This window comes from Cannabis sativa, chromosome 7, assembly GCF_029168945.1.
Source record: "Cannabis sativa cultivar Pink pepper isolate KNU-18-1 chromosome 7, ASM2916894v1, whole genome shotgun sequence".
Classification (NCBI taxonomy): Eukaryota; Viridiplantae; Streptophyta; class Magnoliopsida; order Rosales; family Cannabaceae; genus Cannabis; species Cannabis sativa.
The window spans coordinates 42,108,002-42,121,061 of record NC_083607.1 but is presented as its reverse complement, the minus strand read 5'-3'; the positions used below and the strand labels follow the sequence as shown (position 1 = coordinate 42,121,061).

Sequence of the window (13,060 nt, the reverse complement as noted above, 5' to 3'; positions counted from 1 at the left end):
TTAGAGTAAGTTTTTAAAATAATGATTATTGTTTAATTTATCCATAATCCTTTCTATACAAGCAAATAGCATTACATTATTTGTTTATATTTTTCTGTTCAATAATTTTATGTTTATTATGCTTATTTCTTATTTTCTCCCGTTGTGTGGTGCACTGACTAACATTGAATTAAAAAATTGTAGCCCATCACAGGTTATGGAGTTTGTAAAATTTTAGAATCCGGAGATCCAAACTTCAAGGAAGGGGACTTGGTTTGGGGAATCACGGGGTGGGAAGAGCATAGCATTATAAGTGCAACTCACACTCTATTCAAAATTCATAATGCTGATGTGCCTTTATCTTATTATACTGGCTTACTCGGTAAGTTTTTTTTTTTGCTTACAAGTTAGAACTATTAGGTGTTTAGGTTTGAAAAATAAAAATATTAATATACATATTTTATTGTCCATTACAATATACTTTTTTTAGTATGAAAAAAAAAATCATTCTATTCGATTGACATTCGAATGTGATAAATAAATTGGCTTAATTTATTAAGCTCTGTTATTTTACACACCTCTTTCTGTTTGTAAAATTTGTTAAAATCGTTAATGAAAGTTAGCCCTCTTGTAACCTTTTGTTACATCTACTACAATATTTTTCTATAAAAAAAGAGATTGTCTCATGAGTTGATTAAGCTTCTAGAAAACTTCTGAGACCATTCTTGTTTATGTCAAAATAGCCTTTTGCACAAATGGCTTTTCCTTGATTTTCTTTACTGCTTCATGGCATCATTTTCCTTGATTGAGGTCAGCAATGGAACCCTCCATGAATGCTTCCTCATCATCTTCAATTTCATATTCTTCTCCTTCCACTTTCATTCTTGTCTCATCCTCAGCCAATTGTTGGATTCCCTTAACTCTCTCCCTACGGTCAAGCTTGATCGTCAAAATTTGCATTCCAGGAAATTGCAAGTTCTCCCAATGACTATCAACCATGCGTTTGATGATGTTTTTGGTCAAGATGCTCGTCACTGCGATGGAAAACCATGTCTATGGACTCTAGAAGCACATAGATTAGCTCTTGCAAGTGGGTGTTAATTTTGGCTCAAAAAGCCAACTTGTCTTGGAGTTTCAAAGATATGGTTCAACTTTGAAGAGTGTTGAGACTTGCTATATGCCACATTTATCGAGAAGCATGCTCTGTTAATTATTACATATAGTTAGGAGATGAGCTACCTCATTTATTACATATGGTTAGTAGTTGAGGTCTTTCTTCTATAGATATGGAGCTCTTAGAAGAGAATTTGTATCTCAATGAATAAAAACATTTTAGGTACAACTTTGTACAATCAGTTCATTGGGAAATCTAAGAGAGAGAGCATCTATATATCTAAACTTTGAGAAATACTTTGCTGAGTTTGAGAAACACTTTAGGAAACACTTTAAGAAATCTGTATATGTCCTACTCATATTAATAATATCAGTTACCTCCCATGTAGTAGGCGAATTGTCGAACCACGTAATTGTGTGTGTTTTATTATTTACCGCGTTGATATATATTTATCGTTATCTGTTACTATTTATTGCTTCCACACACGACAAATTGGTATTAGAGAAAAATATGGCAATATCAATGCCACAAGAATCGCCTCAATCGGAGGTCTGACGCATTACCCGTAGCCGTCAGAGTGTTGCTACCAACCACTAAGTTAACTCAGTCAAATTGTGTTTTTGGGACCAAGTTAGCCCATTTTCATCCATTTTCAACCAACTCGGACCTATTCATTGCTATTTTGACTATTTTGAATTCAATTGTGGCATCCTTTTTTCAAAATATGGTACTAAATTTTTGGAAAAATTGTCTTAAGTCATAAGCTCAAAAGTTTCGTTATTTGTTTGCACTTATGGCTGTCAACTGGGATCTTGAAAAAGATGCACAAGTTGATGTAAAAAGTTTTGGCAAGTCAAGATGTTCTATGAGGAGAACCATGTTATCAAATGCAAAGTTTTTTTTTTTGGGAAATCATCAGTGTTTTTCATTACTCCAATAAACTTTTTACATCCTATTCAGCACCTTTTATAATAACTAGGTCTGGTTTTTTTTTTTCTATTGATTACAACTCGCTAAACCAAGTTGTATCTTCTATTGATACCTTCCTAGGCCATATACTTTGTATCCTAGTTTTACATACATTTTTGATCATTTGTACATTAGTCTTCGGTTCTTCACTTGAATGTTGCCAAAGCTCTGTGTTCCGTGTTCTCCAAATTTGATATATCAATGCTGCACAAGCAGCAGTTAGAACCTATCTTCGGAAGGCAGAGACAGCTCTCTTCTCTATGACTCACACTAGATCAGTCATTTTGGTTGCTTGAGTCTTCCATCCCAGCCAACATTTGACTTGCTTCAAGCATTCACTAGAAAAAGGTCATTGAAAGAACAAATGCTCACAAGTTTCTGCTTCCCCCGAGCAAAGTAAACAAGAAGGATCAACTGCAATTTGAAATCTGAGCAAGCGATCTCTGCTCTTCAACCTATTTTGGATGGCAAGCCAGAAAACAAAGCTATGTTTGGGAGTGTTTAAACGGTTCCAAACTTCCTTACTCCAATTGACCCTAGTTACCGTAGGACACAGCAGCTTGTAGCCTTCAGCTACTCTGTATTTTGTTTGAGTGAAGGTAATAGGATCAAGTAAATTCAAAAGCATACCTTTTAGAGCTACTATCTTCCTCCAATACCAGCTTCCATTTTGAGGCACCACATAGCTCCACCAATCCTTTTCCATGATATATACACTATGTATCCATTTGACCCACAAATTGTCCTCTTTGGTTGCAATTGCCCAAATATACTTGAACATTGCCGCTTTGTTCCATTCAGCAACCTTTTTAAACCTGATACCACCAGCTGTTTTGGATTGACATACATTTTCCCAAGCTATTTGCCCTGCTCCTGTCATCATATGCTGTCCTTTCCATAAAAAAGCTTTGCAAACACTTTCTATCTCTTTAATGACCTTCGCGAGAAGCATGACTTGGCTCCAATAAGTATAAATTTCTAACAAAACTGAGTTCACAAGAACAGCTTTGCGCGCAAATGAAATATGCCGAGTACTCCAAGCTCTGATTCTATGAGTCATTTTTTCAACCAAAATGGAACATTCCTTTGGTGATAGTCTTTTAGGGCTGATAGGACTCCCTAAATAAGTGAAAGGAACGCCACCTCTTTGGAATCCTGAAGCATCATGTATTCTTTGAACCTCTGTGAGACATACCATGACAATAGATAGCCGATTTGGAAGGGTTAGGTTGCAACCCCGATGTCTGAGAAAACAGCTTAAGGCCCTGTAGGAAGTAATAAATGCTCTTGTAATCACCATTACAAAATAGCAAGACATCATCCGCAAACATGAGATGATTCAAAGCCAAATCCTTGCATCTATTATGAAAGCTGAAGTCGGTTTTCTGCCCAATTTTTCTCATGGTCCTTGTTAAGTATTCCATACCCAGAACAAATAGCAAAGGGGACATTGGATCGCCTTGTCTCAATCCTCTTTTTGCCTCAAAGTATCAATGTAGAGATCCATTAAACATCAATGAAAATCTAGGTGTTCGAATGCATAACATCACAAGTTGAATGAATTGCTTAGGAAAACGCAATCCATACAACGTTTCTTCAATGAAGCTCCATTCAATCGTTTCAGATGCTTTTTGCAAATCAAGTTTGATTATGCAACTAGCCTTTGTCATCTTCCTTCGATAATGACGAACCAGATCCTGGCAAATCATTATTATGTGCAATGAACCTCCCTTGGACAAAACCTCCCTAATTTTGAGCTACCAAGTTAGGTAAGATGCATTTGAGTCTCGAGCATATCAGTTTGGTGGCTGCCTTATAGATCACATTACAGCATGCAATTGGCTTGTAATCTCTCGCTGTGTTGGGAATTTTGACTTAGGCACAAGAGTTAGAACTGTGTTGTTTATTTCTCTGAGCAGCTTCCCTGTTTTAAGTAGACTTATAATTGCTTCAGCTACTTCAGTGCCAATAATATTCCAAGGAGCTCCCAAAGCCATCTGGTCCTAGAACTTTGGTACCAGGAATAATAAATATTGCCTCTTTAACTTCCACACGAGTGTATTCTCTCATGAGAAAGTCAGCTTGGTGTTGGGATAAGAACCCCCCTTCTGAGTATGCTCCGGTGAATTGACTTCCTCCCTTGCATACTGCTTCCTAGTAACTCAAGATAATATTGAATGAAAGCTTCAATGATGGCTCTCGGCTCTTCAATCCTTACTCCTTCAGCATTCACAATAGTAATTACTTTGTTATGTCTTCTTCTTTCTTGGATGCTAGAATGGAATAGAGCAGAATTTTTATCACCTGCCTTTACCCAGTTTATTTTTGCTTTTTGTTGCAAAAAAGACAAGTAACTCTTAAAAACAAAAGCATAATGAGACCTAAGATCCTTTTCCTGCTGGTGTAAGTTAGCATTCAAAGGCTGCTGCTGAAGTAATTTTTGACATTCATCAAGTTTTCCTTTAGCTCGAGCTTCCTGAGCATAAATATCAGCAAAGTGTTCGGTGTTCAAAGCCTTAAGAGCAATTTTCATACTCTTAAGCTTAGAAACCACCCGAAACATTTGTGTGTCCCATTATATTGTTGCTGTCAGTTTTGTTGAATGATTTCAGCATATCTAGGATGCGATTCCCACGTAGAAAAGTACTTGAATAGCTTCCTTCCACTAACAACATTGTTATGGAAATTGAGAACTGCTGCAGTATGATAAAAAATACTCTCATTCATAAACACAACTTTAGCAGTAGGATGTGCAAACAACCAAGCTTGATTGGCTAACGCACGGTCAATCTTGGAGTAAATTCTGTCTTCTCCAAATTGCTTGTTACACCATGTGTAAAAACTCCCACTGAAATTAATATCATCCAATCTACAATGAGCAATGCAATCAATAAATTTAGTAGAAGTAGAGTACCTCACTTGCTTGATGATTCTCTCTTCCTTTGTTAAAATATCATTGAAGTCCCCCATTACTATCCATGCCTTCACAGTAGCTAGTTCTTGAAGGTCTTGCCATAGCTTCTTCCTTCCTTCTCCATCATTAAACGCATATATAAATGTGACATAAAAACACACCTTCATATCCACAATTGAAACCTCCAAATGAATAAACTGACTTGAACATTTTAGAGTATTAACATTATAGCTAGTTGGTTTCCAACTAACTACAATTCTCCCTCCTGGATGCCAAGGATTGTTTGAAGTGAAGCACCAACCATTGAAAACACTTGAGTATAAGGACCCTAGTTTTGAGGCCTTAACTATAGTTTCGAGGAGAGCAACCAAACCAACCTTCTGTATAGTAAGAAATTGTTTCACCATTTGTTGCTTTTGATGGTTGTTGACTCCTCGAATATTCCAACTAACAATTTTATCCATTGGGAAGAGGAGGTTCTCACCCTCCTCTTGTGTCCCCAATGGTCTCTATGCCCATCTCCAGGATAAGCAAAGATTCATTTTCACCTTCTACATTCCCATCAACATTCTGCTGCTTATTTTCATTGATCCGTTGAAGACTTTCGAAGGAATTTGCCACTGCCACTACAGAAACATTTTGTTTCCCAATAACCTTCTCTTTCCACACTTTCTTTGGTGGTAAAAAACCCTCTTCATCACTTGTTTTCTTAGCCCGAGTCTCCTCTGTTGGTTTTTTAACCACTCATTCAGCTTTGCTTCCCTCTTTCTTTCGGCAGTCTATTGTAGAGTGACCTACTCCTTTGCAATGAGCACAAGTAGTAGGCTTCCATTCATAGTTCACATAGACTACGGTATCATCACCATTTTCATCTTCAAACCATATTTTCTCTGGGAATTCTTGTTGCAAGGATACTTCTATAAGTATACGCGAGTAATTCAACTTCTCCTTAGCTTTGGTAAATGAATCCAACATAACAGGAACTCCCACTTGGCTAATAATCTTGTACAACACTTGCTCGCCCCAATACTTCAATTCTAGTCCCTGTAATTCTAACCATGTAGGCACTGAATGAATGTCTTCTTTTTTTGAAGTTTTTGTTTGGGTCCCATGCCTTCATGATCACAGGGCGTTTATTGAACAATATGTATCCCCCAGATAGAACCTGATCTCGATCTTCAATTTTCTTAAACAGCACCAAGAAAACCCCATATGAGATCATTCCCACCTTATCAATTTTGTCCTTCCAAACCCTTCTAACAAAACCATCTAAGATAGACATAGGGGGATTGGCCCCAAGCACATAGCAAACAATAGACGGGGTCTTCCCTGGTAATATTGATTTTCTGCTTGGAGGATGAACCAGAAAAACATGGTTCTAGATTGCGAATAACACTACCAGATCTTAAAACAGGGGGAATAACAACCTTACCTCTCGCAACAACAGTTGCAGATTGGTGTTGCGCCTCCCTGAATTGCTTTGCTTCCATCAATTGTGCTAATTCCAATCGTATGTCCTCTCTTCAAAAGTCCTCGTGCTCCTTAATTAATTCCGATTCCTACCTTGTGTTTTGATCTTCACCTCTGATATCTTCTTCGTCTGAAAAGAGGATAGGTTCGATTCGTAACACCTCATCCATCAACTTAGTCTTCTTTGCATCTAAGGAAGACTGAGGTCCACGTTTTTTCTTTTTCTTCGCTTGTGATCTTGGCTTGCCCTGCTTCGTCGCCCTCGTCTTCGCCATAGCAGCAGCTCAAAGAGCTGAGAGAAAGCTAGAGAGAGAAAGCCTTAAAATTCAAAAGCATTAATAAAGTAAAGTTCAAAGCTCCTCAGTATGGCGTAACCGCATAGGAAAGAGGTCACTAGTTGCCACTGCCTAAAGAGCCAGCATCCCAACAACAGTTGCCTTCATTATCAAATGCAAAGTTTAAGGTAGAAAAATTTGACGGTACCAATAACTTTGGCATGTGGCAATTTAAAACATGAGATCTATTGTTTCAAGAAGGATCTAATATTGCCTTAGAGTCCAGGCCAGAAGATTGGAATTTTGTCAATCATCAAGCTTGTGGCAAAATCCGACTATGTCTGGAAAAGATCAGAAGTATTTTGTCATGAAAGAAAGCGTAACTTCAGTTCTTTTGAAAAAACTAGAGGACAAGTACATGACAAAAAGTGTAGAATTGACTCTACTTGAAGAAGAAACTTTCCCATTTTCAGTTCAAGAAAGGTACCCCTATGATTGAATATTTAGATAATTTTAATAAAATTTTGGCAAATTTGCAAAATTTAGATGTTGAAAATAATGTTGAAGAGAAAACTGTATTGTTGCTAAATTCATTACCTGAGAGCTATGAACATTTAACTACAACTCTATTATATGGTAAAGATGCGGTTAAGTATATAATACTTTGGTAAATAATGAGTACCGAAAGAAGGATCAACATGATCACACAAACTCAATGCTAGAAGCATTGGCTGCAACTAGAGGCAGATCAAACAACAAGAAATCAGGTGGATCAAATAATAGGGGGTGATCCAAATCAAAGTCTAGAGGAGAGTCATCAAGAAGAAATCTCGCGAAAGATGAGTGCCTATTTTCAACAGAAAGGGCACTTGAAGAAAGATTGTCCAAACAAGGACAAGTCAAATGCAAATGTTGCATAAAATGCCGACATCAAAGAAGATTCAACCTTTTCAGTTTCATCAAATATGTATTCAGACAGGTGGATCCTTTATTCTAGATGTTCCTATCATATGTGTCAAAACAGACATTGGTTCTCGAGTTTTGAAGAACTTGATGGAGGGGTTGTCCTAATGGGAAGTGACAATGCTTGTCAGACAAAAGGGATTGGAACAATACGACTTAAGATGCACGATGGTACAATCAAAAGACTTATGAATGTTAGGTACATTTCCTGATCTAAAGAAAAACCATATTTGTTTAGGTGTTCTTGATTTTGATGGTTACAAGATAACATTAGAAGATGGAAACTTGAAAGTTGTACGAGGTGCATTTGTAGCGATGAAAGGTACTCGAAAGGTGAATTTATACTTCATAGATGGGAGTACTGTTACAGGAAGAGCAGCTGTCTATAGCAGTTTTGAAGAAAAGACATTTGATTCTTCCCGTCTTTACCACATGCGCTTAGGGCATTCGGCAGGCTTTCCAAGGCTTAATGAAGCAAGGTCTACTAAAAGGTGCTAAGACCGAACAACTTGATTTCAGCAAACATTTTGTGCTGGGAAAGCGAATAAGGGTCAAGTTTGGCACTACTATTCATCACACCAAGGAAACTCTGGATTATATCCATACAGACATATAGGGACCTTCGAAGAATGCTTCACTTGGAGGTAATCGATGATTTGGTGGATAACCATGAACTCTGTAACACTTGGCAATAGTGTGACCAGGAACTCCATAGTGTGTGCAAACAGTTATGTTATTAATTCTATTCCTAAGGCCATTCCTTGAAAATTACCCTACAAATTGACCTGTATTTTCATTAGGAGGATTAGAGTTTTCAGTATGAGGAGTGATGATTCCTCTATGTATCTCTTCTTGAATCATAGCTACATAAGCTTTCTTAACATTTGGAAGAGGATGTTGGAGTAAGAACTGAGAATGAACATTGATAGATGACTCATTCAAACCAATCTGGAACTCAAGGACCTTATCTTCATCAAGATATTCCTGTATAATTTTCATAGCACCACAAGTATAAACAAGCTTTTGTCTATATTCTTCCAGTAAATCCCTAAGATTCTCAAGCCTGGTGTAATATGAAGTAACATCATTCATACCTTAAGTCATAGTCTGCATTGATCGTTTAACCCTGAAAATTCTTGGTGCATTCTTTTGATGAAATTGCTCCTATAACTCAGACCAAATGCATGATGCATCTTCCATGTACATGATGCCATCAAAAATCGTAGGTGAAACCAAATGCAAGATCCACAAAATCCCTAAGCCATTACAACGACTCCACGGATCATAATCTTCATCATCTTCCTCAGAAGCTGGAAGATTACCATTGATGAACTTGACCTTATTTCTTGCCAGGAGTCAACCATCATTGAACGCCTCCATCAGCTGTAATTCTTTGATCCTGTGAGAATTTTAGGCACAAGCATCACTGAGGGATTATCAACATTAGAAAGGAAATACGGAGATAATCTGTTGTCTTCATCAAGTGCAAAAATATGATTAAAGTCATCTGAAGCTCCACGAGCAATGCTTCGAGTTTGAGCACTTCATCCTCTTGCCATGGAAAATAAAGAAGTAAGAAGAAGAAGAAGGATCAACAAGAGAATGAGGGAGAAGAACAAAGAACAAGGAGCTCACGAATCACTTGGCTCTGATACCATTTAAGTTTTGGAAGAATAAGGAAAAATTGAATGAAATCTAATTAATTCTCATAGAATAATGAAAAAAAAGCAATAAATACATGAAAATAGTGTGTTGAACAAAGAGGAATAAGTTTGTTACATAACAAACTTTCTAACAGAAAAATAACAACTCACTCAACTAAACTAACTACCAACTAATTAACATCATACACTACACCTTATCAAACTTAATAGCGACAAAATTTGCTTTAAGCAATAAATATTATAGAATTATTTTATTTGTTAGTCTTTTATCATATTGGTTAGATAGTGATAAAAAATAAAGATCAGTGTTTTACATTAGACTTATTTTTATGTTTATTTATGCCTATAATACCCTGTTTGTATAGATGCTAAAGTTAGGGTTTCCTATATCATTTTTAGTGCCAGTTTAATTGTAGAATGATATAAGTTTTTTTTACAATTGCATTTTTTTCTCATATAGGTATGCCTGGTATGACTGCTTATGCTGGTTTCTTTGAAATTTGTTCTCCAAAAAAGGGGGAGTATGTGTTCATTTCTGCAGCATCCGGAGCAGTTGGTCAGCTTGTTGGGCAGTTTGCAAAGATCTTAGGTTGCTATGTTGTTGGGAGTGCTGGAAGCAAAGAAAAGGTTTCCAACTCATCTCTAATATAATTTATATTCTTAGTGAGAGATGTTTGATTCAGTATTCTCATTGGACTGCAAGGTTAACTCAAACTTTAAATCAAATGCCTTTAAAGAAATTACATTGGGCATAACTTGGTAAAATCATTTTCATTAAATTTAAGCTGTTGCGATATAATCATGACTTGGAGTTTTGTTTATCTATTACTTTTTTTGTAATTGCAAATCAAGTTAAAGTTATAAGTTATGGTGAAAACTTCTTAGTAGATCTAGCAGCGTAGAAAGGTAGAGGATTTGCCTCTTTCACTATTGCATGGTTTGTTTTATTAAGTTTGAGATTGTAGGTTGCTTTCTTTCCTTTTTTTTTTGCCAATTCTTTGTTGGTTGATTTTATATGTATCATACTTGGTAAATTCACAGGTTTTATATGCTCTGGTCATTATGATATCAATTGTTAGAGCCACTTACATTTTCTTACTCTTTGTTTAATTTTGCTTCTTTTATTATTTATTTATTATCCTAGGTTGATTTGCTGAAGAACAAATTTGGTTTTGATGAGGCTTTCAATTATAAAGAAGAGCCTGATTTCGATGCAACTTTGAAGAGGTAGGTCTATGTCTATGCTTTTAAAAGCATAATATGAATTTTTTTATTTATCTACTTATACGAATTTGGGCACAATTTAGTTCTTGAAAGAACTATGAAATGGTAGTTTATTGATAAGAGCAAGAGCAACTGTAAAATTCCAAGTTATTCAAGAGACTTAATAAACTCCCTAAGTTATATTTTACTCTTAATAATTCACACAAAATTGCCCCTCTCACAAGACTAATTCTCAGTATTTATAAGCTAGACTAACAAATAATCCTAACTAGCCCACCACATTAGAAGGCACAAATTTGAGCATAATCACTAAGGACTTGACAACTTAGCCTCCCTAATTCTAATTAGCTATGCTAGTGAGACTAATATTAAGGCCTAACATCCAGAGTGATCAATTTTTTTTTTTATTTCTGTTTATGAAAGTTTTTGACATTATAAAATTATTCTCTCATTTTTGTTTTGATGGTGCCACTTCTATTTTCAGTCAAACCATCATTATTATATCATGTTAATAGAAATAAGCCAATTCTATGTACAAGATTAGAAAATAATTTTCAATTACATGATTTGTTTTTGGACAGGTACTTTCCAGAAGGAATAGATATATACTTTGAGAATGTTGGGGGGAAAATGCTTGATGCTGTTTTACAAAACATCAGGCCCCATGCTCGAATTGCAGTTTGTGGAATGATCTCACAATACAATCGTGAACAACCTGAAGGTGTAAGTAATCTGATGAATCTTGTGTGGAAAAGTGTTCGAATGGTAGGATTTTTGGTTTTTGAGTATTATCACCTCTACTCCAAGTTTCTTGAATTCGTTCTTCCTTGCATCAAAGAAGGAAAGATTGTGTATGTGGAGGATGTTGCTGAAGGGCTGGAGAATGCCCCAGCAGCTTTGGTAGGGCTTTTCACCGGTCGCAATATTGGGAAGCAGGTAGTTCTAGTCTCTAGTGATTGATTTGCTTTGTTAGCACCACTTTTATCAATAATGTTCAAAAGTATATGTCAAATTGTATGGTTTATAAATTTTAATTGCACTGTCTTGGTTATGTTTCATACAGTACCGTTTTGGCAAGTAGCTTTGTTTAGTACATTTATGTTTGAAAATGAAACCCATTTGTCATATTTATAAACATTTATTATTTGTTTCTTCGCAATTATATTAAGTGTGTCAATAAGATCAAGAGTATAGTGTGTTTTCTTTAGTGCTGTAGATTGTGAACAAGAGTAATCTAAAAATCAATTTAGAAGTTTCCCCCAATCGACTAGCCATTTGTGCTAGATAGTTATTTCGAAATTCTTTGATTTCAAAAGTTTGCGAAAACCCAACAACATTCAATAATTAAAACAATATAAATTATGTTATAAATATATTTTTGACTCTAACAGTGTAACGCCTTGACAGATAGGGACACCACGTGTGTGCTTTTACAATTTTATTATCACTTATTTATTAATCTAGGGAAAAGTGGTTTAATTAAAACCTTGGTTAAATTTAAAATGACACTTTCATTCAAAATTCTATCATAATATGGGGATTCCCTGCTAATAAAATTCTTTTACAATTAATTACAAAACCGTTATTACAAAAGTATGTTACATTTATTGGAATTATTTTACCAGGATCTTAGATCTACTCACAAGTATGTTTATTAACACCCTAAATATGAACTTTCTAAAAGGATGAAATTAAACACATATAAAGTTAAGAAACCTTACATTGGGTGCAGCGAAATTAAATGACTCCTTCCGTTCAGATCTCTAACTCTTGTATCCTTTCTGTAGCAGAGTATTATCAAGATCTGAACCTGGATCTCTTTCTCTAAATCTTTGACGCTGAAACTCCTTTGCTGATGATCTTTCTTCACGATCTTCCTCACTATGATTGAGGTATTGCTTGCTGTGTGTGGGCACTACTCTAATCACTAGGGTAAGTTCGAAATTCTAAGGAAGAAGAGAGAGAGAGAGTGGCGGCTAAGGTAGAGATAGAAAGGCTCAGGTTTTCTGATTCAGAAGTGTAATTTTCCTGAAGCCTTCACTATCTATTTATAGCATTCCACTAGGGTTAGGTTTGAATTATTTGGCATTAAAATAATGAAAATATCAGTTTAAAATGCCTACAAAAGTGGCTGGCCATGGCTTGATGGATTTGGGCATTGCTTTTTGTAATTTTGCAATTTTAACACTTTGGTATTTAATTTTCTCAAAAATGCCAATTTTCTAATTCAACCATTTAAATGTCAATTCTAACTATTGAATAACTATAAATAATTATTAAATAATATTGTCATTTATCATATTTATTAATTGAACCATACAAAGTATCATAATTAACAAATATGCCCCTATTAACTCTTTCTTTACAATTTCACCCTTATTTAGTGAAAATTTCACAAATAGACATAGTCTAATTTGTGAATTATAATTGATTAATGAAAACCAATTACATGAGTCTTACAAACAATATTATCTCAACTAGTGCGGGG

General features: G+C 35.5%; 1 protein-coding gene across 3 annotated transcripts in view; it reads left to right on the top strand.

The window, feature by feature from the left end:
* LOC115697314 (2-alkenal reductase (NADP(+)-dependent)) overlaps positions 1 to 11,731 on the top strand; it is a 38,731-nt gene extending 27,000 nt beyond the window's left edge. For all 3 annotated transcript variants that reach the window (XM_030624260.2, XM_061118868.1, XM_061118869.1), the window contains 4 exons: positions 184 to 361; positions 9,809 to 9,975; positions 10,493 to 10,575; positions 11,154 to 11,731. In XM_030624260.2, the coding sequence (XP_030480120.1) occupies positions 184 to 361; positions 9,809 to 9,975; positions 10,493 to 10,575; positions 11,154 to 11,532 (807 nt within the window). In that variant the 3' untranslated portion in view covers positions 11,533 to 11,731. The remainder of the gene's footprint in view (positions 1 to 183; positions 362 to 9,808; positions 9,976 to 10,492; positions 10,576 to 11,153) is intronic.
* The last annotated feature ends 1,329 nt before the right edge of the window (positions 11,732 to 13,060 follow it).